The sequence below is a fragment of the Microcebus murinus genome, chromosome 10 (genome assembly GCF_040939455.1).
Source record: "Microcebus murinus isolate Inina chromosome 10, M.murinus_Inina_mat1.0, whole genome shotgun sequence".
Taxonomy (NCBI): Eukaryota; Metazoa; Chordata; class Mammalia; order Primates; family Cheirogaleidae; genus Microcebus; species Microcebus murinus.
This window is the reverse complement of record NC_134113.1, coordinates 17,218,309-17,245,428: the sequence shown is the minus strand read 5'-3', so window position 1 is coordinate 17,245,428 and position 27,120 is coordinate 17,218,309. Positions and strand designations below refer to the sequence as shown.

The following is a 27,120-nucleotide window of genomic DNA, read 5'->3' as shown; positions in this document are numbered from 1 at the left end:
TGTGTCACACAGACTGGTTGCTCCATTACTTCTACTAAGTAACTTAAACCCAGTGCCTGTTTTCATGTTATTGCCCTTACTATGGGGTGGACCTGGCGCTGCGAGCACTGCTTTGTGTGTGTTTCGTCTCCCCTCCCCCATCGGGGCAGTCACTGTTGGTAGCGCTGAGCGATAATGCACACCTACCTGCTGTCAGTTACCAGCTGTGTGTCTGTGGCAAGAACCTCTCCGAGTTTGTTTCCTACCTGTGTGATAGAAATAACACATCTTGGGGTGGTAGCAAGGACGGGAGCGTTAAATAAGATAACGTTACTAAAGTGCCTGGCATTCAGCATGGCATAGAGTAGGAACTCCAAATACATTCTACTCATACCGTTTCCCTCCTTCCCGGGTCACTCAGATCCTAGGTGACAGCAAGATCCGAACTGGGACTCTTTCGACCACATCTGGCTACTCCCCCTAGATACAGACGGCAGCTGGCCTCTTGTAGCTGTAACCATTTGCAGACACTTCCTTACTGTCTTACAGCTTTTTCATTCGCCTGCACAAATAGAGCCACCTGGCCGACTTTGGGGGGATTGTGATACCTAGCACGGCCAGTCCGTGTGCATCGCTCGCGGGGAGTCGGGGCTTTTTGCTTCTCAAGGCAACAGGGCATCTTGTGCATGGTTTTCCTGCTTTCTGGAGGAAGATGGCACTCTGTCTCTCCATTTGTCACAGTGCTTTTTAATTTTTAAGAAAAAAAAAACAAGTCTCAAAATGCTAACTATTAATATTTCCCTGGGGAGAATCCCTGCAGCCGCTTCGGTTCTTTCTGCCTGTTCCTTGGGTTCGTTGGGACACCTTGCATGTCTTCGGAAGACTGTGACGTGGGGCTCAGCGTTGCATCTTGGATTCCAGAAGGGAAGGGGGGCGAGGGAGGCGGGAGCATGGGCATGTTTGATAGGGTGCAGCTGCAGTGGTCTTTCCCTGCTGACCGCATCTCAAGATGAATAACGCTTAAGCTCGGCCGAGCTGCCCCCAAAGCCCCCGCGTGTGCTCTCTGTCCCCATCTGGGACCTCCCCCACCCGTTTTTGGATCTTTTCCGGCAGCTGCTTTTATCTCCCTCACCCCTTCAACAATTTCGGTGGCAGCAACTTCAGTTATGCTTACGCATCTTGCAGTCATGAGACAATAAGCAAACTCCTTGTACTTTCATTTTTCAAAGATCTCTTGGGTAAAAATAACCACCTCGGCGGCTGAAGGTAATTTTTTGGTTTTCTTTGGGGTAATTCCAAGTCTTTGTTTTGAACTTCCCCCGTTTTCAGTAGCATCTCTGACACTTAAAGTCGATTTGGATCTAGAATTATGTTGAAGTCATCATTTTCAAGTGGGGAGAATAACGTACAACATGGAATAAAGCAGAAAAGCTGCTCTAACAATTGTTTTCATTTTTATATGTTATATGTGTGTGTGTATATATATATATATATATATATATATATATTTACGTAGCCAAAATCCTGATCTTCAGAATATATTGAATTCTACTGCTTCAACTTAAATCCCGTTTCCACATCTTCACATTATTACTTTTAATAACAGTAGCACTTTTTTGACTAGTTAATAGACTGTGATTTATTGCCGATGTGCCTAAGTGAACTATGATTTATGAAATTATTCCTCTAATCTTGGACATCTTAGAGTGTTTCCAATTTTTGGCCATTGGAAGGGAAATTTTATGGTAAACGTCTTTGTGCGTAAGTCTTTAAGCTTCTGTTGAATTAGTCCCTTGGTGTAATTTTCCAAGAGGGAACTTGCTGGATTTGACGGATGTGAACATCGTGGCTTTAGTGACGTGGTGCATATGAGGATATTTTTTAAATCAGTGCTCTCCCTGTTGGCATCTTGTGCCAGAAAAATGTCAGAAGCAAATAATACAAATGAACGATTGAAAAGATAACCCCCATCTTTAACCCATCTAGACATATGGACCTGAAAATAGAGTGTTGGGTAGATGGGTGGCAGGCTCTAGCTCTCTTGCTGTGAGCATGTCTTTCCTTGCGGGAGAGATCCTCTTTCCAGTCATCTTTTGCTTCTGCAGAAAAGGTGCTCACACTGCCTGTTCAACAGCCCCATACCCATCCTGAGCAGGGCTCAGTGCTTAGACTGCCAGCAGACGTCACCAGCTCCTTCTGTCTGTTAACTGTGTAATAGTTCTTCTCCGATCTGGGAAATAATTTAGTGCCCACAGATTAATGCATACATATTATGTCCATAATAGTGAGTTTTGTTTTTTTTTTGGTTGGAATAGAAGAGGATTTGGATGTGCTCTCTTGGGGGAATAATTAGAAAAACGAGGTAGTAGACATCAGGAATGGTAACTAATTATAGTTTATTGAGCAACTTACTCTGGGCCAGGTCCTGCTCCATGCCCTTGATGTGGATTAATTTATTTAGTCCTACTAGGTAGGCATGTTCTCCTTCCCATTTTACAGATGAGGTAACTGAGGCCAGGGGATAGAGTGTCTTGTCAAGGATGTGAGCCCACGTGTATTAGTTTGCTAGGGCTGCCGTGACAAATTCTCACACACTGCGGCTTAAGACAACAGAAACCAGTTCTCCCACAGTTCTGGAGGGAGACTAGAAGTCCAAAATCAAGGTGTTAGCAGGGCTATCCTCCCACCAAAGGCTCCAGGGAAGCATCTTTCCTTGCCCCTCCCTGGCTTCTGGCGGGCCCTGGCAGTCCTTGGTGTTCCTTGGCCCATAGCTGCAACTGTCCAGTCTCTGCTTCTGTCTCTACATGGTCTTCTTGCCTGTGTGTGTCTCTGTGCGTCCTCTCTGCCCCTATAAGGACACCAGTCATGGGATTTAGGTCCCACCCTAATCAAGTATGACCTCATCTTAATTTAACTCGTTATGTCCGAAAAGACTTTATTTCCAAATAAGATCACCTTCTGAGGTTTCCAGTGGATACTGCTCCATGCCAGGACCCCTTCCTGCCTTCTAGGGTGATAGTGGAGAGAAAAGAAAGAGAGCAGAAGCCTGGGTAGGCACAGAGTTTGCCCACTTGTCTTGAGACAGAGGATTGGGGACAATCCCCTTGTGCCTTTGAAGAGGCTGTGTGGGCTGGGGGGACCGGAGCCCTGAGAGAGACACCTGCCCGAGTGAGGTGGGGTTGGCTGGTGCAGCTCTCTGTCCTTGAGGGCAGAGGGGAGGCTTGGGGTTAATGTCCCACCTTGCTTGAGTAGCTCAGTAAGGCCACCTGGACCGTTGCCCTTCTCAATTGGCAGAGCAACCTGCGTCTCTGCAGCCCAGGGGGAACCCCAGAGGCAGACGTCAACGTGTCCAAGTCGTAAAGTCAGACTTGGAGCCCCAGACAGGGAAGAAAGTATTTTGGCATGTTATCCGCATCACTGCAAAATAAATTTGTAAGCATTCCAGGGAAACTGTAGGGGAGAAGATAAAAATTCTCCAGCAGGCAGGGAAGGGTAAATGAAAATTAACTGTACAAGGCTCATAATTACTTATTTAAAGTGTGTAAAATATAATTAATACATTCCGTATTGCAGTGCTGTCTCTCTTGTTTTATTTAAGTGAACATAAAATGTAATTTATAAGGGCTTCCCTAGGTTAGCTGCCAATATCAATTCCCCGAACTGTGTTTTTCCACAGGGTCTTATGTTTCTCAACAATAAAGTTCGTCTGCCACTGCGGGGGTTTTCAGGGACAGAATTTGTGCTGAGGTTTGGCGTGGGGGCTGCTTCTTCTTCACCCCAGATACTCACGCTCCCTTTTCTTAGGCCAGCGTGAAGGTACCGATTCCTGTTAATCCTTTTCTCGGTTAATGTGGGTTTTTTCACGTCACCGAGAGTGTGAAACTGTGTACAGAAAACACTTCTAAAGACATTAAAGTCACAAATCTAGGAACCTGCCTTTGAGTTAAGAATCTTACTCTTCTATTTATAAACCTAGTAAACTTTAACAGTTACATTTAGAGGACTTTTGATTAATACTTGGCCCTTCAATATACTTAACCTTCTTTTAGCCATTTAAATTCCACTTAAAATTTAATATATGTAAAGTCTTTTTTTTAGTATTTCAGTCACCTGGTTAACAAATAAGCAAGTACTTAGTATAAGTATGATACCTCAAATTTACAAATATAGTGGATCTTACGTTTTTTAAGTGTTCCAATATTATATGTAAACCTAGAAGATTTCAACTTAAAATCTCAAGTCAAATAAATTGTTCAATTAAATCTTTCATATTGGTATTGCAAAGTAGATCTCCTACTCAACTAGGTCAAAATCTGAAAAATATTAATGTTACGGGTTTATTCTTAAATATTTCTGTACTTATTTTTAAAAGTAGCCTCATGGAAATACTGTTTCCATGTGAAATCCACCCATTTTAAGTGTAGAATTCAATGAATTTCAGTGTATTTACAGAGTTGTACAGACATCACCACAATCTAATTTTAGAGCGTTTCCATCGCCCTAAAAAGAAACTCTGTGTCCACTTACGGTCACTTGCCATTCCCGCCCTGGCCTTAGTCACCGCCAATCTACTTTCTGTGTCTGTATATTTGCCAGTTCAGGACATTTTCTGTACTTCATCTGAAATCATCCTGGGTTTTTAAGGAAATAATTTTGGCATCTCAGACAATTTAGGGGTCACCTTCTCAAGCCATTTCCTGTACGACAGCCTCAGTGGCCTGAAAATTTCTTCCTCAGAGCTGAGCTGTGCACTGAGTGGGGGTCTGCAGCCCCTGCCCAGACCCAGGTCGCCGCCTGCCTAACTCAGATGTCTCCCACGGAAGACCAGACCCCACCGGCCGGCTGCATTTCATCCTGATGCCTTGCCTGCCCTTGGGCTCACAAACAACTCTTAATGGAGCGGACTGAAGCCCCAGCTGGCGATGTCTGACCCCGAGGCCACCATTCTGAGTTCTGCTTGTGACAGCCATACCCCAGTAAGCACCTCCCCTCCCCACAGCGCCAGCTCTGAGGCCCCCAGCCAGTCTGCTCACCAGCATCCCGGGGCGATGCTCCCTGTCCCAGCAAAATAGCTTACAAAGCAAAACTGTAGTAGCAGGGACTCGAACGCGTATCTGCACTCCTGTGTTCACGGCGGCATCAGTCACCATGGCCAAGACAAAACAGACAAATGGATAAATTAAATGTGGTATTTATGTGCAATGGAATATTATTCAGCCTCAAAAAGGAAGGAAATTCTCACACATCCTACAGCATGGATGAACTTAGAAGACATTATTCTAAGGGAAATAAGCCAGGTTCCAAAGGACAAATACCGTGCGGTCCCACTTGTGCGACGTACTAAGCATTTCCAGATTCGCAGAGACAGAAAGCAGAGGGTGGCTACCTTGGGCTGGGGAGGGGAATGGAGAGTGGTCATTTAAAAGGTACAGAGTTTTAGTTTGGGATGATAAAAATGTTCTGGAGACGGGTGGTTGGTGGTGGTTGCACAACAGTGTGAACGTACTTAATGCCACTGAACTGGACACCAAAAAATGGTTAAAAGGATCAATTTTATGTTATGTATATTTTACCATAATTAAAAAAAAAGCAAAATATCAACTGTATTATTATTCTTTGCCTTGAAGATCTTGTTCAGGGGTTTCAATTTGACTACAGAAGCAAATGAATGCTTTCCCAGTTTGGCCTCAAATCCTTTTTTGGGTTGATAAGGTGTCAATGAAGAAATGAAGGTATGAATAAAAAAAGAATGAAATGCCTGAGCCTAGTCGGCCTGTCCTTTGCAGCCACCTACACCCCTCCCTGACCTTGCTGGGCCCCTGGCATGAGTTCTCCCTCTCCCTTTCTCCAGATGTCCCTTCGTGGCACGGCCTCTGTGTGCACCTGGTCCTCCTGGCTGGCCCAGTGTCCCCAGACCTTTCCCAGATGCGAGAGCCCTGGGGCGCTCGGCCAGCTCGGCGCTGCCCAGGCCCCTCTGCAGGGGCGTCTGGTTCAGAGGGCTGGGAAGAGGCTGGGAATGTAGGTTTTTAATAAGTACCTTGGATGACTCTTATTAGGAAAATTTAAAAGACCTTGGACTGGAGCAACTATATTTTAACAATACAGTTTTTTTGGAAAGCAGCTCTCATTCATTCCTTAATTCATTCAGGCCCTGAATTTAGGTACTTTTAGGTACTGAGGATGTCATGGTAGATGAGACAGTCCAAGTCTGTTGCTCCTGGAGCTACAGTCTCGTGGTAGTGGTGGGCAGTGGCCCATACAGCATTTACAGTAAAACGTCGGGAGGGGTTACATGCTTTGGAGAAGAATACAGCGAGATGGGAGAGAGAAAGAGAAAGAGGCTGTGTGAAGCCTTGTGTCAAGGAAGCCCCCTCTAGGGAGCTGGGGATGTGATCAGAGCCCAGAGTGAAGAGGAGAGCAGTCAGTGTCAGGACAGGCTTGCAGAGCCTGGCTGGCAGAGCAGTGAGTGCAAAGGCCCTGAGGCCGATGCCTGGTATTTTTGAGAAACAGCAAGATGACCAGCATGGCGGTGGCAGGGTGAGGGCAGGCGCGGCCCAGGTCCTAGGCCTTGGAAAGAACCTTGGATTTTGTTCTAAGAAGGTGGCAGATCTTTGGCACAGGGAGGATGTTGTGATCCAACTTACATATTTGGAAGATTATTGTGGCCACCAGTGGAGAATAGAGTAGGGAGGCCAAGGGCAGCAGGGAGACCAGTTAAGAGGTTTTTATCATAGTCTAAGGGGAAGGTGATGGTGGCTGGGTCCAGGGTGGTGAGGGTGGAGACGTTCTGATGGGTGGGGTATAGTGGACGGGGAAGGAGGAGTCCAGCATGACCCCGGGTGTGTTCGGTCTGCACAGCTGGGGCTTAGTGGTGGCACCTACTGTGACTGTGCACATCGTGGGAGGGGGGTCTTAGGTGTGGAACTCATGAGTTCTCTTTATCAAGTTTAACATATCCTGTTCACAAACAACCTCAAATGGAACCTAAAGGAACAATCCCATCCCCAACTTGACTCTTTGAAGATATCTAAATCAGGAGTTTTCAAACCATGCGTCACAACACATGGGTGTGTTATAAAATTAATGTAATGTTATGCATCAGTTTTCTAAGAAAAAGAAAAAAAAATTAATGTAATGAGTTGTGACTAGTATTTTTTAAAAATGGAATAGAAAATTATCAGTTCATTGCACATGTAGAGGGTGCATACTTTGTCATACAACTTTTGTTTTGGGTTTATATGCACATTTATGGGTTACCTGGGTACAAAGGGGGAAAGGGATGAGGCCAGGAGTCAGGAGACCCTCGTTCTCGCTGCAGCTCTGCCCATAACTAGCTGTGTGGCATTGGACAGATCACTTCCTCTCCTGCACGTCTGTTTCTCCACCTGCAGAATGAGTAAGGGTTCGACTGGATCAGGGTTTTTGAATCTTTGAATGCCTGGTACCTCTCCTCCTGCCTCCCCTCCACTCTCTTCCTTCTCCTCCCCCTACTCCTCTCAACACCCTTCCCTCTCTCACTCTCCCTTTCTCTTTCCTCCCAAGATCAAGGTGCTGGTCGGTTTGGTGTCTGGTGCGGGCCTGCTTCTGCTCCACGGACAGAGCCTTCTTGTTCATGCACGGTGTCCTCACGTGGTGGAAGGGCCAAGGGACTTTCTCAGGCTCTAATCTCGTTCATGAGGGCTTCACCCCCTTGACCAAATTGCCTCCCAAAGGCTGCACCTCTCGAAACTGTCACCTTGGGGGTTAGGGTGTTGGGGGGACGCAAACATCCATACCATAGCACTTTGCATCCTGCCATTTCTCTTGCTCAATCAGAACCCTCCGTGAGGATACTTTCCCCTGACCCTGTATATCCATTCTCTTCGCTGGTGTGAAAGTCACTGCACCTGATGGTCTCTTGTCCTAGACATCCCCAATTCTGCACTAACCTGTCAGGGTGACAACTGGTTTGCACTTAAGCAGGGACCTTGTGCTATTGGAATTGGGCATAGCTCTTTGCGCTGGTCACATTTCTGCAGATGGGCCAGACTCCTCTAAAAGAAGGAGGGGTTGATTGCAGAGGTCACTGGTCTTGGTGAATCCATTTGGTGCCCAGATCTTCTCCTGGCAGGTAAAAGTTTTAATGTACACAGTACATTCCTCAAAGCCAGTGGCAGAGGCCCTGCCGGAAGGTGTGTATGTCAGTAAATCTCATGGCTGTCAGAGGAAGTGGTGTCTTTTCTCTTCCCAAGCTATACCCAGCACATCCACCTAATTCTGAGATTTACACCCTTGACCTTCATCTGCCAAAAGTTTAATTCGCTGAGTTCTGCAGCCACCTCCTATAGGCTGGACCTCAGGAGGGGTTTCTTGCTTTGAGGAGCTTGCAGTAGTAGGGGAGGCTGACATGCAATTGCCTATAATGAGGGTTCAGGTTATGCCCAAATGAAACCCCAAAATCCTTCAGTATTCTTTAGCAACTTTGCATGTCGGATCTCCAGTAAGGAGACAGGGATCTGGAAATGGTTTTAATGGCTGTGGTCGTCGCCGTGGGAGGGACTGTGTGAAGGAAGGAATGGGAAGTTGGAAAGCTTAAGTGTGATAATGCTATAAACGATAGCTTAGGCTGAACTCTATTCTCACCTCACTGTCTGAGGGCTCCTGAAAAGTGACCCATGATACAGGTGTGCTGGATGTTTTGTAAAGCACCCAAAGGCCCTGCTTGGTGGGAGGACACTGGGGTGACATTGGGGACTGCCTTTCTGTTTCCCCCCTCTGGTCCCAAGGATCTATAGGCTGTGACATGTCTCATTTCAGAGGAGTGGGGAAAGCGTGAAAAGTTTGGGTCCAGGGAGATGTGGGTTCGAATCCCAGCTGGGCCACTCACTAGCTGTGTTACTGAGTACATTCTTAACTTCCCCGAGCCTCAGTTTGCTTGTCTGTAAAGTGGGTGTGAGAGCGCCTACCTCCTGCATGGTGGTGAGGCAGAGAGGAGAGACAGTAAGAAACGTTCATGTTTTTTAGGAACGTGTATAGCTCATTTAAGGCACATAACAGTACCACGAAAGCATATCGTGTGAATTTTGCTTGATGTTGTGTGTTTGTTTTAACTACTTTGGCTAAGAAGGCCAGTGAAACCATTTTGAGGAAGAATGGGTACTTTGAGAAGAGTTTGTTAGGAATGAGCCTGCTAACTTCTCCTCTTTGTTCTTTAGCTATTAGTAAGCGGTTTGGTCTGATGTTCTTTAGTAGAATAAATATCTTTGGTTAAGTCTTGAGGTCACTTGACCTGTTGTTTCATTTTCATTCATTTGACACAAATGTACGGAATACCTGCCGAGTGGGAAGCACTTGGAGCAGTGGGCAGCGAGGGGGGGTGCACTTGACCTCGAGGGGCGTGGCTCCCATGAGGGGCGTGGCTCCCGTGAAGGGCGTGGCCCCAGGGCCTTGCTGTGGGCGGGGCTCAGCCTGGGCCTGCTCGCCAGCCCTGCTCTGGGACTTCTGGCCACTCTGCCCCCTCCTTGGGCCCATTTTCTCCTCTGAACATGAGCTGGAGTGACCAGATGAGGGCTAAGTACCCCTTAGACTCAACATGAGTTTGGATGCAAAGTGCTATGGATTCCTTGGGATAAAAGGAAATCTTGCAGAGATACAGATTCCCTAGTATTTTTCAATTTGTGAATGGGTGAGCTACAGATGTAGTTTTGCGAGGACTCGGGGACCTCTGTTTGCCTCTGGACTTTGGGGGAACCGCTGGGGACTGAGCAAGTCTAACCCAGCCGCGCTGCGGAAGGAGCCTTCGTCACTCCCGCTCCCTTTTATTTCGCTCGGTCTTCTCCGTCCTCCGGTTCTAAGTGTTCCTCCCAGAGGTCTAACCACAAGGACACATTTAGGTTCTGGTGTTGGTGAGTGACTCACAGGGAGTCTTCTCTTTGCATTTAAAAGGAGAGTGGTGGCCCAAAGGACAATGTGAGCTGTCCCTAAGGAGAGCGTCACAGTGTGGGGTAGAGGCTGGATTCTCCTGCTCTGAGATCCCCTAACCCTGCTGTCCTCCTGGGGCCAGTTCAGGCTGCAGCCCTGGTCACTGAGGCAAGAGGGTCTCTTCTAAAGACTGTCCCTTCGGCTCAGGCTCCGGAGCTGCAGACCACCAGCTCTGCTTCTATATAAAGCTGCTTTTGTATTATTATTACTGTAGGTAGTAGTGTTAGTAGTAGGCGGCACTTTCCATTTGAAAAACTTCTCCTCTCCCCGACCAGGATCTGGGGTGGACTGTAAACCAGGCAGGAATTGGTTTCAGGGCCAGGTATTTCTTTCAATCCCACAGCCTCTCCTGGCCTCTTGTCCCTCCTGCCCCTCATCACTGCTTCACTGCCCCCACCCCTGCCCCTTCCACCCTGACTGCCCCACCCCCAGCAGTTCTAGGGCTTCTGCAAGTCCCGGTTCTCCAGGGAGATGTCCCATGGCCCTGTGCCTAGACATTAGGAATTTCGAGTTGGAAGGGACTTAGCAATCACCAGGTTCAACCTCTTCACCTGACCAAGGAGAAGACTGAGGTCCAGGGAGACCTCGTTCACGGTGAGGCTCTTAGTTTGGTGGCAGAACTAGGGTAGGACCCTGCATTGTATAGTTGAGTTCCAGAGCTTAGGGAGTTGACCCAAGCCAAGGCTACTTAATGGACAAAACCAGGACTTGACTCTAGTTCTGACTGAACCTTCAACACTGCTGGGTGGCCAACTCATCCCAGATTGCCTGGGACTTTTCTGGTTTTAGCACTGAAAGTCCTTTGTGCTGGAGATCTCCTTGGCCCAGGCAGACCAGATTGATTGGTCACTCTAGTTTCAGCACAGCTACCTCGGAAGGCAATAGGGGAGAGCTGGGAGACTCAGTGTCCTCTCAGGGCTGGCTGTGGGTCTCCCAGTTGCAAAGCAGAAGTGCCTGTCCCTAGAGGAATGGCTCTCCCAGGGACCTGGGCATTGTTCACCCTTCCCACTTGACGGAGTTGAATCAGACGCTGTCCTGTCCCGACAGATGGGCTGGATCGCACTGCACTAGGTTCCCTGGCATGAATTTGTGCTTTTGGAGAAAACGTGCTGCAACTGCATTGCTGCTGTGCACACTTAGAGCGTGGAGTAGATGAGGAATCATGCCCAGCCTGTTAGCAAATCAGATTTGGAAAGTGTCCGAAGTCAGCTGAGTGTTGGAGTTGTTTTGCCAGTGGGAGGAGTGGAGACCCATTTGGACTTGGGTGATTTACTACAGAAGTGCTTCACTTTGAATGTTGAGGGAAGTGACCTCACAAAAACGGTGGGAGTTACAAGTGTAAATGCATCTTTATTGCCTTTAGAGACAGCACAGCAGTGAGGAGCACCAGTTCTGGAAATAGAGCTGGGTTTGAATTTGCTGCTCGTCCTGCCACTTGCTGTCTGTGTGATCTTGGACAAGTTACTTAACCTCTCTGGGCTTCAGTTTCCTCAATTGTAAAATGGGAATAAATGATGATATTATTATTATATCAAATGTACATGGTTTTTATGAAACAATGTGAGAAAAGGGCTTGGCATTGCATCAGGCATGAGGTACATGGTAAATTCTCAGTAAACGGTAGTTTACTGTGTTTTGTAAGCTCTGAGTTTCAGCCCTGGCTCTGCTAGCTCTAGGGGGCTTTGGGCAAGCAGGTAAGCTCTCTGAGTTGTTTCTGCAAATTGAGGGGCTGGACTGTATAACCCCTCGGAATTCCTGATGCCTTTGGTTTTATGACATGCATGAAAGGCAAGCTCCTACTCAGGGTCCCGCAGCATTTCAGTTGTATGTCCTCAGACCTGAGTCACCAGCCCAGGAGGTCCCTCTGTTCCAGCAGCACCGGCAGGGTCTCTGGGAGCCACTTGGAGAAGGAGGACTTGATTCCTCAGTCATGAACTAACTTCCTGTGACCTGCTGTCTCTTAGGAGTCCAGGAATGGAGTGTCCACTTGAAAACAATGTGCTTTCGGTCATTGTGAAACAAACACAAGCGACTTGACTCTAATGTTAGCTTCATTTTTATAGGAAGTTCTGAAATATGCAGAACTGTTCCTGGGTCCAAGAAGTCACACCGTAAATTGATTTTTAAAAAACTGTCTTGAATCCCATTGATTCGAGTTTAGAAGGGAGAAAACAAGGGTTGTCACTAAAAGCAACTCGCAGTGGGGTGGGCAGCGGAAGGCCACCATTATGTGCCCTCAGGGATTCCTTTCTTGGGGCTTTTTGATCATCAGACCTTTTATTTTCAAAACCACAACCCAATGCTACTGGCAATTTCCTCTTTACTGGTAAGAACCAACCTCTCTGATACTCTGCATGGAAGTGTTATATCCTAGATCGTTCATAAACCTTTTGAGGACCTACTGTGTGCCAAGCACCAGAGAAGCAACATGAATAAGACAGAGTCTATAAACTCCAAACCCAGTGCCTGGCAAGGTGCCGGCATATCATAGCTGCTTGGTAACAGTTGTTGGATGAATGAGTGTAATAACTAATCATCCATAGGTAGCCATCACAGCATTCTGATGGAGGCTATAACATTGGACTACATTTTTGATCACCTGTCCTAAAAGTGACCAGCCAACCAGGTCTCAGGCCAGGAGGAGACCACGGGGCTGTTTGGCTTACCTGGCACTTGAGCTGTGGTCTAGTGTGGTAGCTGACAGCATGCTTTTCTGGGGTCAGAATCCTGTCTCTACCTCTTACTAGTCATGAGACCTGGGCAAGTTCCCCTACCCTGCTGGGTCTCAGTGTTCCCATCAGCAAAGTGGGGACAGTAGCACAGAGCTTGAGTGCTCTCTAAACGCTAGCTGCCACCTCTGTCTGGGCCCTGGTGACTCAGCCTTCTCTGAGGCCACTGTTTCTAGGACACACATGGGGTAAATATTCTCATGCTTATGTGAGTGTATTCCAGGCCCTTCCTTTGCCTCCCAGGCAACATGGGAGTTCCTCATTACTGTCACTTGGATGTGACTGGCCCTGTAATCAGCTGTGGCCCCTACAAACCAAAGGCGCCCGTGGTCTAGACCTGAGAAGGGGCACAGTGGGGCTCAGCTTCTAGGGAGTATCTGTACCTTTGCCCAGCGCCAGCACTGGGACGTTCCGCAGCTCCTGTTGTAAATGTCACGCTGTCTTGGAGGTACATGGAGCCAGGTTGTGTGGGAATTATTTATTCTGCAATTGGATTCTTAAGAACCAGAAGGCATGAAGTATGATTTGTCTGCCTCTTCCCCATGGGGAGGGGCGGAAACCTTATTAGAATGCAGATTCCTGGGCCTTAACCCCCATCTCCCCAACTTATAATTCAGCCAATGTGGAACGAAGCCAAGGACATGCCCAGAAATCTGCCTTTTTAACAGATTAAAAAGGGAGGATTTGGGGGGACTTCAGTCTGTTCTTGGTCTCTCTGATCTCTTATTTCCATGTCTCAGCTGATCACTGGGTCCCTTCTGAGTCACCTGGCTCTTACTGGCGGGAGGAAAAGTGCAGACCTGAGCATCCTGCACAGGTGGGCAGGGGTGGGCTGTGACTCGGTGGTCTGTTTAATCCTGGCTCGCGTTCCGGGCAGGCGGTGGGGAGGTGGCCCTCGGCTCAGGAGTCCGGCAGCGCCTGTCATACCCGAGTCTCATCTTGCCAGCTCCCCATCCACGTGGCCCTGACCGCAGTCACGGGAGGCTCAGAGAGGTTATCTGCAAAGTGCAGGGACTTCCTTCCCCAGGCGCCGGGCACACCCCGTGTGCGCCATCAGCGGCCGGATCGTTATGGTTCCCATGCAAAGCGCACAAGGCCGCTTTGGCCTTCGTGGTCTGGGAGCCAAACGGGTCCCCGCGGCGCCCGCCCCGGGAAGTTGCGGGCAGGGCTGGACGGGGCGCTGGCGGCTGTAGGCAAAGGCCCCAAGGTTGGGCCCCACACGGGCAAAGCATTTTAAAGGCCTTGTATTAGAAAAATAAGCCAATTAAATAATACTGCCCCCCATAAAAGCAGACTTTTAATGGATTGCACGGTGGGGTTTTCACCGTGGCGGTGGCGCAGCCCTGGGCCTGGATGAGCCTGTCTGCCGCCATGGGGGGAATTTAATCTTGCATGGCCCGGGCATAATTTTACAAGTTTTATGGCTGTTTTTACTCCTCCGAAGTGTTGCTATGTCATTGTGCACCGAGGGCAACTTGCGTGCATTTAACAGTTTACCTCCTTTTTGGTGGAAATGAAAAATGAAGTAATAAATTAAAGAAAAACACAACGTAGAATTATCCCACCCCCCCTTTTCTTGGGGCAACCGTGGAGGAACAAAGAACCAGTGTTTCTGTGTGCGGCCTAATCAAACTCTAATGGCTTTTATGTATTGACATTTGCCTGCAGATCCCTCCTCCCCGGGGAAGGCTGCTGGCGTGTGGGGGTGTTCGGGGCTGGCACTGCTGACCCGGGGAACGCTGGGGCAGTTCTTCAGGGCCGGGGTTAGCAAACTGCAGCCCGAGGGCCACGTCCAGCCCCACTGCCTAATTTTTGTTGAACAGTGGAGAAAAAACTCAAAAGAATAATATTTCCTGACACATGAAAATTCGATGAAATTCAGGTTTCCCCGTCCATATGTGACGTTTTGTCAGTGCTCCACCATGCCCATTCTTGTTTCCATACCGTTTATGGCCACTTTCACACCAGACATCCCATGGCGGAAAGCCTAAATGCCATCTGGCCCTTTAGGGAAGTCTGCTGACCCCTGCCCTAGGAAGTCAAGGAAAAGGAGAGAGAATACACAGCCTCAAGTTTCCTGGGATTGATGATTTACTTTCGGGCTTTCCATGTGGCTCAAAGTGACAAGTCAAAGGTGGATCACCTGGGAAGGAGTTGATTCCCCTGGAGACCTTCTGGAAGGAATCAGCTGCTTGTGGGGATGACTGTCCTCACTCTTCTGACCTCAAATTAAGGAGAGGGTCCTGGCTTCTGAGCAGAGGGTCCTGGCTTTACCCCTCTGGCCAGCCTGCCCAGTCTTCTGACCTGCTCCCTGCTGGAGGTCTGGTAGCTTCTCATCAGCCCACTTGGTAGCTCATGAATAGAGAAGTTCCCCCCTTCCTCCCAGGGGCCAAGCAACTCATGTCATAGATTGTTATGTGCAAACCTAGTGGACGATCTAGAATAGCTTCAGAAATTTATAACCAACGCTTTGAAACTCTAGCTGTTTGCCAGGTACAGTTTTAAGGATTCTTCTGCATATGGTAGTAACTCCTGTAATCCTCACATCCAGCCCAGGGAGTTAGATACTCTTCTCATCCCATCTTACAGATGAAGAAGCAGAGGCACAGAGAGGTTAGGTAATTTGCCAAAGGTCACACAGCTGGTAGAGTCAGGATTCAAACCCAGGCTGTCTGCTCCAGGGAATGTCCTCTTGTTTACTCTTCTGCCACTATAAAGAGGGCGAATTCTTTACATTTATGAAAGGATCTGTATTCCTTGTTCCAGTCATGTTCCCATCACATTGCTCATTGAGAAAACTGCCTCCTGTTTGAGAAGAAAGCACTTGTTCATTCATTCCTCTCCTATCCTGCCCCCTTTCCTTCTGGCTTTCCTCCTTCTCTCCTTCCTTCCTTCCCTTCCTCTCTCCTTTCCTCCCTCCCTTTCTCCTTCCCTTCTTCCTTCCCACCTTCCCTTCTTCTCCCTCCTTTCCTTTCCTCCTTCCCTAATTCTTTCCCCATCTCCTCCTTCCCTTCCTCCTCCCTCTTCCCTTCAGCAGAGAATTATCAAGCGCATGACTGTGTGTTAGCCACTGTGTGAGTGAGTAGCTGCTCAGAGTGCTGGTGTTTTGTGAATAAGAAGAACAAAAAAAGAAAGAACCCATTTCCATTGAAAAATAGTTCTTGGTGGCCTCCACACTGATGGGTTTTGAGGAGTGCACTTAATTCCCCATCTTTTATTAATTGTAAGTGCCATCTCCATCTGCCTAGAACCATAAACTCTTGTCCTTTCTGCCTCAAACTGATATTTTAATTTAAAAAAAAACACGTAATTTACGAGAGGCTTTGAGAAGGCTGGTCTTCCGCTTTATCCGTGGGAGAAGCCTCCCAGGGAAGAACTTCCACTGTTCTCGGGAGGCCAGGTTCCCAGGGACCAGGAATCAGAGGTCACTGGTCATTGAGGGAGAAGTCTGTGGGATCTTAAAGTATGTCACTAAGCCTGGTGCTTGGTAGAACTTGCTGTTTTGGAACAATCTTTACAGTGTCTTTTGTAAGTGATTTCATTCCAGCGAAATTTTAGATGACCAACTTTGTTTTCTTAAAAACTTGCTGGGAAGAATCTTTAGCATGATCTCTACCCTTCTGGGTGTGGAGATGCCTGAACGTTGGCAAGACAGAGTGGCACCTGTACCACAGGACAAGGGAACAGAATTGGAAATTGGAATTTGCTAGAAGCCATTGTTCCCTCTTCCTTTCCTACCTGTTTCTCCTCTTCTCCTCGGTGCCTTTTTCTTTGCCGGACAAGAAACCTTGGTTGCTCATGTCTGATGAGCCTTTACTTTCTTTCCTCAGTCATGCGGAGGAACCCCTTTGCCGTGGACATCTGCTGCCGGAAGGGGTCCCGGAGCCCCCTGCAGGAACTCTACAACCCGATCCAGGTAAGCCTCGGGGACTCCATCAGCACATGTCAACTTTTTGGGGGTGGAGGATAACTTAAAAACTCCAAAACTGTGTTCTTTGGGGATTTGAAACTTCCTCCCACTGCCTGGCATTTTATCTTCAGTGGTTGCTTTCTTCGTCACCCTTTTTTTAATTCTAGCAAGAGATATTTAGAATTAGGGAAATGCCTAGGTTGAGTGCTAGACTAAGCATTCAGACCTGCCCAGAGTTTGGACCCCTGAGATCCACACAGTCGCAGGTCCCCCCACTGGGCCTCTGGAATCGGAGAGCTGGTGGGACTGTGCGTTCTCCCATTTGGACACCCCCACAGGAGGCTTGAGTGTCGGTGAACTTGCCACTTATGGCTCCCACATTGGATTATTAAAGCCCAAAGATGCCAAGTGTGCCACACCTCACTGCACCAGTTTGGCAAACTCCCTTGTGTACAAGGACTTCTTGCTAAGTGACTGTCACGGTAAATCTGACTTGTCAGTTTAACAAGAGGGCAAACATGGCCTCTGTGCCATCAATTATGAAAAAGAATTCCTCTGTGAGCAAAAAAAAGCTCCAACCAAGAAAAAGTGTCCTTTGTGGAAAGCTCGGTGCAGAGTTAGGAGGCCTGGTCGCCATGGTGATAGCCTCAGTGGTGTGTGTGGGTCTTGACGTGGAGACTCCAGGGCTGAGTCTACAACCAGTGACAACATCAATGGACCTTCACTAGAGAAAGAGAGATAAAAGGTACTGCTTTGGCTCTAGTCTCTACATTGTATTTTGTATCAGATTCTTAACTTTGTATTTCTGTGGATGCTTAGTGAAGGAAGATAATGCTTGGGCCTCATGGATGCTCAATTCTTAGAACTCTTGCAAAGGGATGTGACTGAGAACTTTCTCATCCCACCTCTGTTCTCAGTCTTGCACCAGCACTCCCTTCTGCCAAAATTGACTCCTGAGTTTGTGCATCATGGGTGGCCTCATCAGGTTAACCCATGCCCTGTCCCAAGGTGTGACTAGGGCACAGAGTAGGCCAGATTAGCCTGGTAGCTGCCAACACAGTATTGCCCGAGGCTTTGTGTACTGGGTTCTGTGGTGACTCAGCAGGGAATTTGATATTTGGGTTTCCTTTGGTGCCCAAACAATCTGCTTATTGTAGGCAAGTCTCCCACCCTGTCCAGACACCCCATCCTCAGGAAGAGGCAGGATTGGGCTTTGACAAAGGAGAGGGTTCTGGTAACCCGTGTTGAAAACAACCCAGGCTCCTCAGATGCAAACCATTCCCATCTTCTTTGTTGACATCCTCTGTTCTCAGATCATTTTCTCCTTCAAAACGAAACTGTGAAGCACGGCTGCAGATTTTCATGGGCAGCATATGGTGTCATGGGAAGAGCTATTTCTGAAGTAGCCGCCCCTCTGGACAGAAAGTCCATGGACTGTGTCTGTCCTGTTCTCTGTTGTCTCCCCAACAACTAACACAGAGCCTGGCCTAGTGGGGGGTGCCCTCAAATACTTGCGATTGAAAGAATGAAAGTCTGTGTTCACATTCCTGTTTTACCTCTAACTTGTTGTGCAACCTTGGGTATATGATGAATTCCTCTTTAGGTATCAGTTTTCCCATCTAAAAAAAAATCTCTCTGGAATGTTTGGAAGATGGAATAATGCCGATGTGTCAGGGGCTCTGTAAGTATGATTTGTCATTTTTGTGGTCACGAGGGTGGCTTCAACATTGGAAGCCTTGACTTCAGAGTCAGACCTGGATTCGAAGGCTGGCTTCATTATTTCCCAGCTACGTGAGTGTGGGCAGGTTACCTAACCCTCCGAGAATGCTTTCCGTCATTCACCGTACAGCCTGAACATACCTACCTCGCAGGGTTGCACGTGGGGGTATGTCTTGCTTGGTGCCTCCTATGGCGTTCGCTCCTTCCTGGGCCCATTCACTCATTCACTCATTCAGTTCTTCATCTGCTGCTACGAGTGCCTACTACATGCAGCTCAGAGCTAGGCACTGGGCACAAAAGGGGAAGAGACTGTGTGTGCTTAGCCTTCGGGTCTGGTTATTCTTGTTATCCCAGGGCTGGCAGGAATGAGTTAACTGGTGAAGGAGACCCCGCTTGGTCCATTTGCAAACCAACCAAAGGAGAGATGACTCTCCCAGCCATCTCTTCCTTCCCGTAGTGTTTAGTGTTCCGAGCATTGTCTGGATGACAGGCCCATTTAGCAATAGCCTGGGACTTGGAGAGGCGGCTCTGGGAAGCATTCGTGAGGGCGTGGGCGGGTGAGTCACTGTCCTCCCTCAAAGATGTCTTCGCAAGTTGTCTGGCCCTTTAGCTGGCAAGCAGGGAAATGTCCCCGCAGGAAAATCACCCCGTTTCCTCGGGATGTTGTCTCGGGATGTTTTTTCTTAGGCTGGCTTCCTTTACAAGCTGCGATTATGTTCCATTCCCACGCAAGTTCAGTAAGTGGCACTTTTCGGAGAAACTGTCTTGGTGATTATTTGGGCTGCTGTGGGCTGGGGATTTAAGAGGAGAGAAGAGAGTGAGTGTCCCGTTGAGTTTAGTTAGTTTCAAGTCCATGAGACATTTACAGAATTTGCACCCGATTTGGCTCGGTTGCAGTTTCTCGTATTTCCCTACCGGCCAGGCTGTTGAAGCCGCTGAGCCTGGGGAAAATGGTACCACTGAGGCAGGGGACAAACCCTTCATCTCTAGAAACCAAACAGCTCCCTGAGATGATGTTTTCCTTTTCTATACTGACCGGTTATGTGAGTTTGTTATATGATGGTGAAAACAGGAACTGTTTATTTTAGATGATAAGAAACTAACATTATGGCAAGAAGGCATTACCTTAGTCACCAAATATCGTAGGCCAGATACTATCTAGATGCTTATAAACATCTCATCTAACCTTATAGTAAACCCAGAGCTGGTAGTACACCCCCATTTTATGGACGAATGAGGTCGATGATTTTATACAACTTATCCAAGGCCACGTGGCTAGTAGGAAACAGAGTAAGATTCAACCCTAAAACAAACTACAAATCTGGGTTTCTTTGCATCTATGCTAGACTCACCATCAATAGTAAAGTTCTCTTGGTGGGAATTATCCCAGTCTCCCCTACAAAAAAACATATGTAAAAAACCTAGATTTATACTGGACAAAAGCTTAAACCTCCCCTGGGAAAATCGGCTATAATCTGATCTTAGTGTTCAGGGTTTTCTTATTTTAGTGCCCTGCAAACCCCTAACCATTAAAACAACAATTGGTTAAAAAAAGTTTGTAGTTGCTATTCTTAGAAAAACTGCACTCCGATGTCTTATAATTTTCCTGGTTCTCTACTGTCTCCGTGGCCCCAAAATAAAACGTAATTGCCAATCGGATCAGCTGGTGTCAAGTCACCGAAAGTTCAGGAGTTGCCAACTGCATATTTGTGGGCCGCGCACATCTGCGGCCGCCCCGGCTCAGCTCAGATGCGCTGGGCAGAGCCGCGCTGTCAGCCGTTAATAGGGCATAATTTCCCCTCGGAGCCGGCGAGGGCGAGACAGCTTGTCCTTCTGCCTCGCCCACCTCCTGGTCCTCTCGTGATTTCCTGAAGTCTCGCAGCATCACCCGTGTGGTTCAGCCCTGCCCTGCTTGGTTCTTTCTTTAGCGTTTGCATTTATTTGCTCTGTAATTACCACGCTCCAAGGAGAGCGTTGCACGGCGCGTGCCGATCTTGAGTGTGTACGCGCTGAGCTAGGAGCTTTGCACCGAGCACACGCCACATCCGGTGCCTGCGGCTTTCTTAGGGGTGTCTGAGGACCAGTCAGTACTTGGGGATCTGGAGGTCTTCTGAGTGAACTGTTTGAGGAGGAAAAAAAATTCCATAAGGAGGGAGAAAAGGCTCCAGGGATGCTGAGGGTGACAGTGAAATATCCACTATTCGATGGCCCCTTTTGGTCCAATATTCAGTGTGCTAGAGCGGACTTCTCTATCGGGTTGGCTCCAGGACGAAGAATTGAGGGGAGAGGGAAGGAAGGAAGGATAGAAGGAAAGGAGGGAGAAAGGAAGACAACTGACCATTCACTGAATGTGTGATATACAACAGTGACTAATGTACATATTTTTTCACACAAATGTCTTTGAATCTTCACAACAGCCCTTGTTGAATCTCCAGTAACTCTATTTTCCAGATAAGTTAACCGAGGCCCACAGGGTTGAGCAATGTGCCAAGATCACACAGCTCCTAAGTGGTAGAGCTAGGCTTACCTAACCTGGCTAGATTGCAGGATGAGAAGAGGCTAGTGTTTTATCTTCCCCGGGTGGAAAAATGAGATCCTCTTGCCCAGGGACTGAAGCTGAGGCCCGGCGTGTGCTCAGGACCCGTTGTACACTTCCCAGCGGCGGGAACCAGGGCTGATGGAATGGCGTGGAGTGCATGCTGATGTCCAGTAAACACCTGCAGGTTTGGTTTTCACTCACTGCAGGAGTCACCCAAGAACTCTGCCATGAGATAGCACAGCTTGGGAAGATTTGCAAGTAGAGAGGGGTCACTGATTCATTTGAATGTTTTAGGTGGTAAAAGCTTGTAATAGTCCAAGGGGGTGGGAACCTCTCCCATACATCAGACTTCCCCGTGACAGAGAAGATGGAACAGCAGCATGGGGGGTGACGGGAGGGGACAGCAGGAGCGAAGTCCAGGTGGGACAGTCCATGGCACATTCAGAGAACCATGAGAGGTTTATGGCTGCAGTGAGAGTGATGCCAGGGGCTGGCTGCAGAGGGCCGGGGAGAGGTAGGTTGGTACTAGGAGGAGAGCTTAGTCTTTACCCTCTGGCAGGGTTGGTGGTCACGTGGGACCCACAGACGTGGGTCATGTGCATCTTAGGGCCAGCTTCTGTTCTGACTCAGCCCCCGTTAACTCTGCGGCTCCTCCAAGGCAGGTAATGTCCCCTCCTTGACCTCAGCATCGCCATCTATGAAATGAAGGTGTTGGACCAGATCAGTGGTTCTCAAGCCTGCACAGTAGGACCACTTGGGGAGCTTTTAGAAAATGGCCAGTGCCCAAACCTCACCCCCAGAGATTCTGATTTCCCTGGTCTGGGATAAGGGCTGGGGCATTTATAGTTTTCGAAGGTGAGCAGCCAGGGGTAGCCAGGGTACCAGAGCACTGGGTTGGAGGGTCTTTAAGGGCCCCTCCAGTACCAAAGATGTTTGATTCTTTGGTTCTAGTATAACCCATAATCCATCATGAGAAAAACAACCCAAAGCACGAAGGTCCCATGTCAGTGTTTTCCACTGGGACACAGAGATAGATTGCTTTCCCTGGTCCGCTCCTTTGAAAGTTTGTAGGTGGGTCTGATGCCTTGAGTGTTGGAGACTTAGTATCATGTGGACAAATGCAAGATGTTGAGATGCAGGCAAAGTATGGAAAGGAGCCCTGTGAAGGGGACACTTGAGCCCCTCCCCTCTGGAGCCAGTAAGGAGAACCCAGGTTTGTTCCAGGCCAGGCAGCAGAGGGGGTTTCTGCAGGATCGGTTACAATCCTACAAATAGGCCTGGAGGGGAAAAAGCACCCTCTGCCTTTCAAACTGCTGTCCGGGAAGGATGATGCTGAGCGGCCGTGCAGACCAGGGAATGCATGAAAGAGCAGACATTGTATGGTCCCCAACTCTGGTCAATTAATCCCTTCATTACCAACCACCTGGTAAGTGATGAGTCCGTCTAATTATCTTCTTTGACCCAACAGCTGCCTACCAGCCGGAGAGGGATTAATTGATTTGGTTGTAGACTGGCTCCTTATGGAAAGGTATTACTTACTGCCAGCCCCAGCAGCTGGCTGGCACCCATGAAATATTACATTAACCTGATCTTACACACAGCACTTAGGAGAATGCTTCATTATTAATTGCAAATTACAATAGACCAGTGAGGCCCATTGCAAGAAACCAGGGACAGTGAACTGCCTGTGTCACCATGACTAGTGGCTTCATTATTCTTAAGCCAGCAAAGCTGCCATGGTCAGATTTCCAATTAAGCCAGGACAGATGGAGACACTGAGTCAGGCACCGCTTGGGTCAGAGGAGAGGATTGGCTGCACGAAGGAACCAGGGAATCCCGACCCAACTGTGCGACCAGGAGCAGTCACTTACCCTCCCAAGCCTCGGTTTCCTTCTCTGTAAAGCAAGAGCATGATACTAGTCTTCCAAGTGTGTGAAATTCAAGATCCTTTGGGATAGTGCCAAGGTCAGAGTTGGTGTCAATCAGTAGCCACCAATTGTCTGGGTGGAGTTAGGGGACCTGGGACTTTTCTCAGGGCGTCTGGGCCCGTGCCCTGTCCCTGTACTGCAGGCTCAGACATTTTACAGATGCACATTTGGAATTTTGTTGCATAATAATAAGATAGACGATTTCCTCTTGCGTGGAAGCTACTAGCTGTATTCATGGTGAGGACTTCCTAACAATTTTGATTTATGTTGTATGTCTAGCAGACTCCGCTGATTAGCACACTTGATGCACTGACTTATAAGGCCATGAGTGCCACTGTGTGTGTGTGTGGTGTGTGTAGGTACATGTCCACTCCACCTATCTCCTAGAAAATGTGCAGACACAGCTGTTATGTTTTAAAAGTCTCTGTGGTTGTGCTTGTTACACTCCCAATAATCTAGTTAGGTACCTTAGTAATAGTTGTTAAATAAGACCCCATTTCTGGGGGGTGTCAATGTGGCACTAGTGGTCTCATCTGTTGGTTCACATTTAACTGAGGCTTTCTTTATGGGCAGAAGTTTCAGGGACAAGCCTCGCTTGACCCAATACACTCAAATCTGGGTAGTAAGCTCAGTGCCGTAATGAGGTTTTCCCGTGTCAGTCTGTATGAATATAATCTGACACACTCAACTGGAGAAGGGCATGTGAGTGACACAGTGACCTCGGCAATTCCCAAATGGTGACACAGCTGCACAGCCTGCCATTTTCAGAACGTTATTTCCTGAATTACCCTCAATTATAAGAGGCCTCTACATAATTTGATTTTTCTGTAAATGACACAATTCAAATAGCTTCTCAGCCAACTGGATTTTAACCTTGTCAGAATGGATAGAGCCGAAACAAAGACCTGGCTTGTTCTCAAACTCTCCGGAGGAGAGACACTTGGGGGCACTTCCCGGTGGAGTCTGGGGGTCACCCCACCTCCCCACCAGTTACTGTGAGGTCGGAGGCAAAGGGCTATACTTTCTTGAGCGCTGGAGACCTTGTTTGTAAAATAGGGATAAAATGCCAGTGGTCCAGGTATTGAGGATTAAATTGGAAACATATAGAGTTCCAGGCTGGCGGCCCCGTCAATGCTGGCTTCTTTTGTTTATTCTCTCAGAAGAAACCTCTACCAGGAGGTTTTCCCTGATTTCTCCCCTCCAAGCTCAAGTGAAATGCCCTGCTATGACAGAACAGTGCTGCGCACTAGCAATGCGCAGTGTAAGTCACATGTCATTTGGAATTTTCCGGTAGCCACGTTTTGAAAAGTAAAAAGAAAACAGGTGAAATTAATTTTAATAGTATATTTTCTTTAACCCAGTATATCCATTATTATCAAGAGGACAAAAGATAAATATTGGTGAGGGTGTGGAGAAAAGGGAACCCTTGTACAGTGTTGGTGGCAATGTAAATTGGTACAGTCATTATGGAAAACAGCATGGAGGGTCCTCACAAAATTAAAACTAGTGCTACTGTATGATCTGGAACACCCCACCTCTGGTTATATGCCCAAAGGGTATGAAAGCAGTGTCTCACAGAGATACCTGCATTCTCATTGCAGTGTCGCTCACGTAGTCCAGATGGGGAATCGACCCAAATGTCCATCAACAGATGAATGGGTAAAGAAGATGTGAAATAGGATGTTATTTTGCCTTAAGAAGGAAATCCTGCCCTGGGTGACAACACGGCTGAACCTGGGGGACATTATGCTAAGTGACATAAGCCAGACACAGAAAGACAAATACCGCATGATCTCACTGACATGTGGGAGAAGTCGCTACCAGATGGGGGAAAGTGGGGAGCTGTCGGTCAAAGGGTTTCAGTTAGACAGAAAGAGTAAGTTCTGGAGACCTAATGTACAGCATGGTGACTGTGGGTAGTAGTAATGTATTATATACTTGAAATCTGCTGGAAAAGTAGATCTTACACATTCTTATACATAGGAAGTGATAACCATGTCAAGTGATGGATATGTTAATTAGCTCCATTGTGGTAATCACTCCACAATGTATACATATATCAAAACATTATGTGGTGCAATATAAACATATACATTTTTTATTTGTCAATTAAACCTCAATAAAGCTGGGGAGAAAAGATTAAAACATTTATTAGGTTGGGCGTGGTGGCTCACGCCTGTAATCCTAGCATTCTGGGAGGCTGAGGCCGGTGGATTGCTCAAGGTCAGGAGTTCGAAACCAGTCTGAGCAAGAGCAAGACCCTGTCTCTACTAAAATACAAAGAAATTAATTGGCCAACTAATACATATAGAAAAAATTAGCTGGGCATGGTGGCGCATGCCTATAATTCCAGCCACTCGGGTGGCTGAGGCAGGGGGATTGTTTGAGCCCAGGAGTTTGAGGTTGCTGTGAGCTAGGCTGACGCCGCAGCACTCACTGTAGCCTGGGCAACAAAGCAAGACCCTGTCTCAAAAAAAAAAAAGTTTATTAGTTCATGGTGTAATAGGGAAGTCAGGTTGGTAAACTGACCATTATAAACTGATGTCCTACATGAATTCAGTACATGTAGGACACGTTGGAGGAGTATGTACATGCATGCATGCCTGTGTGCTCGTGTGTGTGTGTGTAGGTGTGTAGGTGTGTAGGTGTGTGTGGGTGTGTAGCCTTCACCATCCCACCTGAGCACAGGCACAGGAGAGGTGGCACACAGGAACAAGTGGCTCCACCCTGCCTGTGCAGTGAAGATCTGGCCAAGGGGAGAGGAAGCACAGACTGTCAAGGGGTTGCAGCTTTGCCCCCTGGGCAGGCGTCCCCATTCATGCCCCTCTGGTTAGGACAAGCCTGCCAAGGATGCATGAAAACCAAGTTGCAGCTCCCGACTTCTAGAAAAGTCAGCAGCTCCAGGGTCTCTAGCAGATCTTCTGCTGTCCGATGTCTACATCGATGTCTAGGGAACCGCACGGGTTCCCTAGAAGCCAAGGTCTCTCTAATACCTATCCTTCCTGGGTGCAGCGACCCTGGGGTAGAGGGGATTAGTGGGGTTAGAGGATGGGGTCCCTTGGGCAGCCACAATCAGAGTCAGGTCTCGTCATGAACTGGGCTGTTCCTGACCTCACTGTTGTCAAGAAACAAGAATGAGGAGCCCAAGGTGGGTCCTCCACTCCTGCGCCTTCACTCCAGCCTTTACCTCCTAAGGACACTTTGAGGTGTCACCCTCTCCTCCTCCCATCCCCTGCGCTGCCCCCAAGTGCCTGGGGCAGCAGATCTGGAACAGTGCAGTTCAGTGGGAAGAGAATGGAATTGTCCTCAGTCCTGAGTCCTCTTCTCCTTATTATAATAGCAGCGGGATCTTGGACAAATAACTCAACTTCTTGAGGCTTTAATTTCCTCATCTGGAAAGTGGGAAAAACTTACTTGACTTCAGCTAATGAGGCCAGATAGTGTAACAGTTAAACCTGGGGGTTCTCAGAGTCCGGGAGCCTGGGTTCAAATCCATACTCACTGGTAGAGCAACTTTGGGTCTGTCTCCTAATCTGTCTGTGCCTCAGTTTCTTTATCTGTAAAATGGGGATAATAATAGTAACTAGCTCTTTGGATTAGTATGAAATTAAATGAGTTGATTTGTGTGTGTAGAGAGCCTATTAATAGAATAGAGCAGTGGCTGGCAGTACATAGTCAAATTGTCAGTGAGTATCTTTATTTTTATCTTTATGTTGTTATCCTTGAAACTTCACACTATTCTTCCTTTGAAAAAAAAATCACAACTTGGGTTCTAGCAACTGCCTCTTAAGAGAAGCTGCTTTTGCCCCATGGCTTTTTTAGTCCCTCATGTTCAAACAACGTCTTACCGCTTTTCAAATACATCATTCCCCATTTTACAGATGAGGAAACTGAGGTACAGAGAAGTGTTTTGTGTCAACATTCAAGGTCATCCAGCCCAGTTGGGGAACTGCAGAGCCGTGATTGAATCCGGCTCTGGACCCCGTTCTTTGCTCTTGGGACCAGGCGAGGCCACCTGCACCAGCTTAGCTGGGGTATGGATGTGTTGATTGAATGAGTGAGTGACCTGAACTCTTCTGATTCTCAGTTCACTGGTCTTTCCATAGAGATGAAACTCCCTTCCTCTCCAGTGGTTTCTGGGAGGACATAGATCTTATAGATGGGCTGACTCCATGCCAGCCCTGGGGTGGGTGGTCAGCTGGAATTAAACGCAGGGTGAAGACCACTCACAGCTACTGCAGGCACAGCTGGGTGAAGGGTCCTGATGACCCCTCTGTCCCAGCAGGCAGGCTTCAGTGACATGGGAGCAAAGCATGGTGGGATGTGTGTCCACCCGCACCCTGTTCCAGCAACTTC

General features: G+C 47.9%; 1 protein-coding gene across 3 annotated transcripts in view; it reads left to right on the top strand.

The window, feature by feature from the left end:
* Positions 1–27,120, top strand: part of CHST11 (carbohydrate sulfotransferase 11) — a 260,744-nt gene that overhangs the window by 104,342 nt on the left and 129,282 nt on the right. For all 3 annotated transcript variants that reach the window (XM_012772730.3, XM_012772731.2, XM_012772732.2), the window contains one exon: positions 16,499–16,584. In XM_012772730.3, coding sequence (XP_012628184.1) covers positions 16,499–16,584 — 86 coding nt within the window. The remainder of the gene's footprint in view (positions 1–16,498; positions 16,585–27,120) is intronic.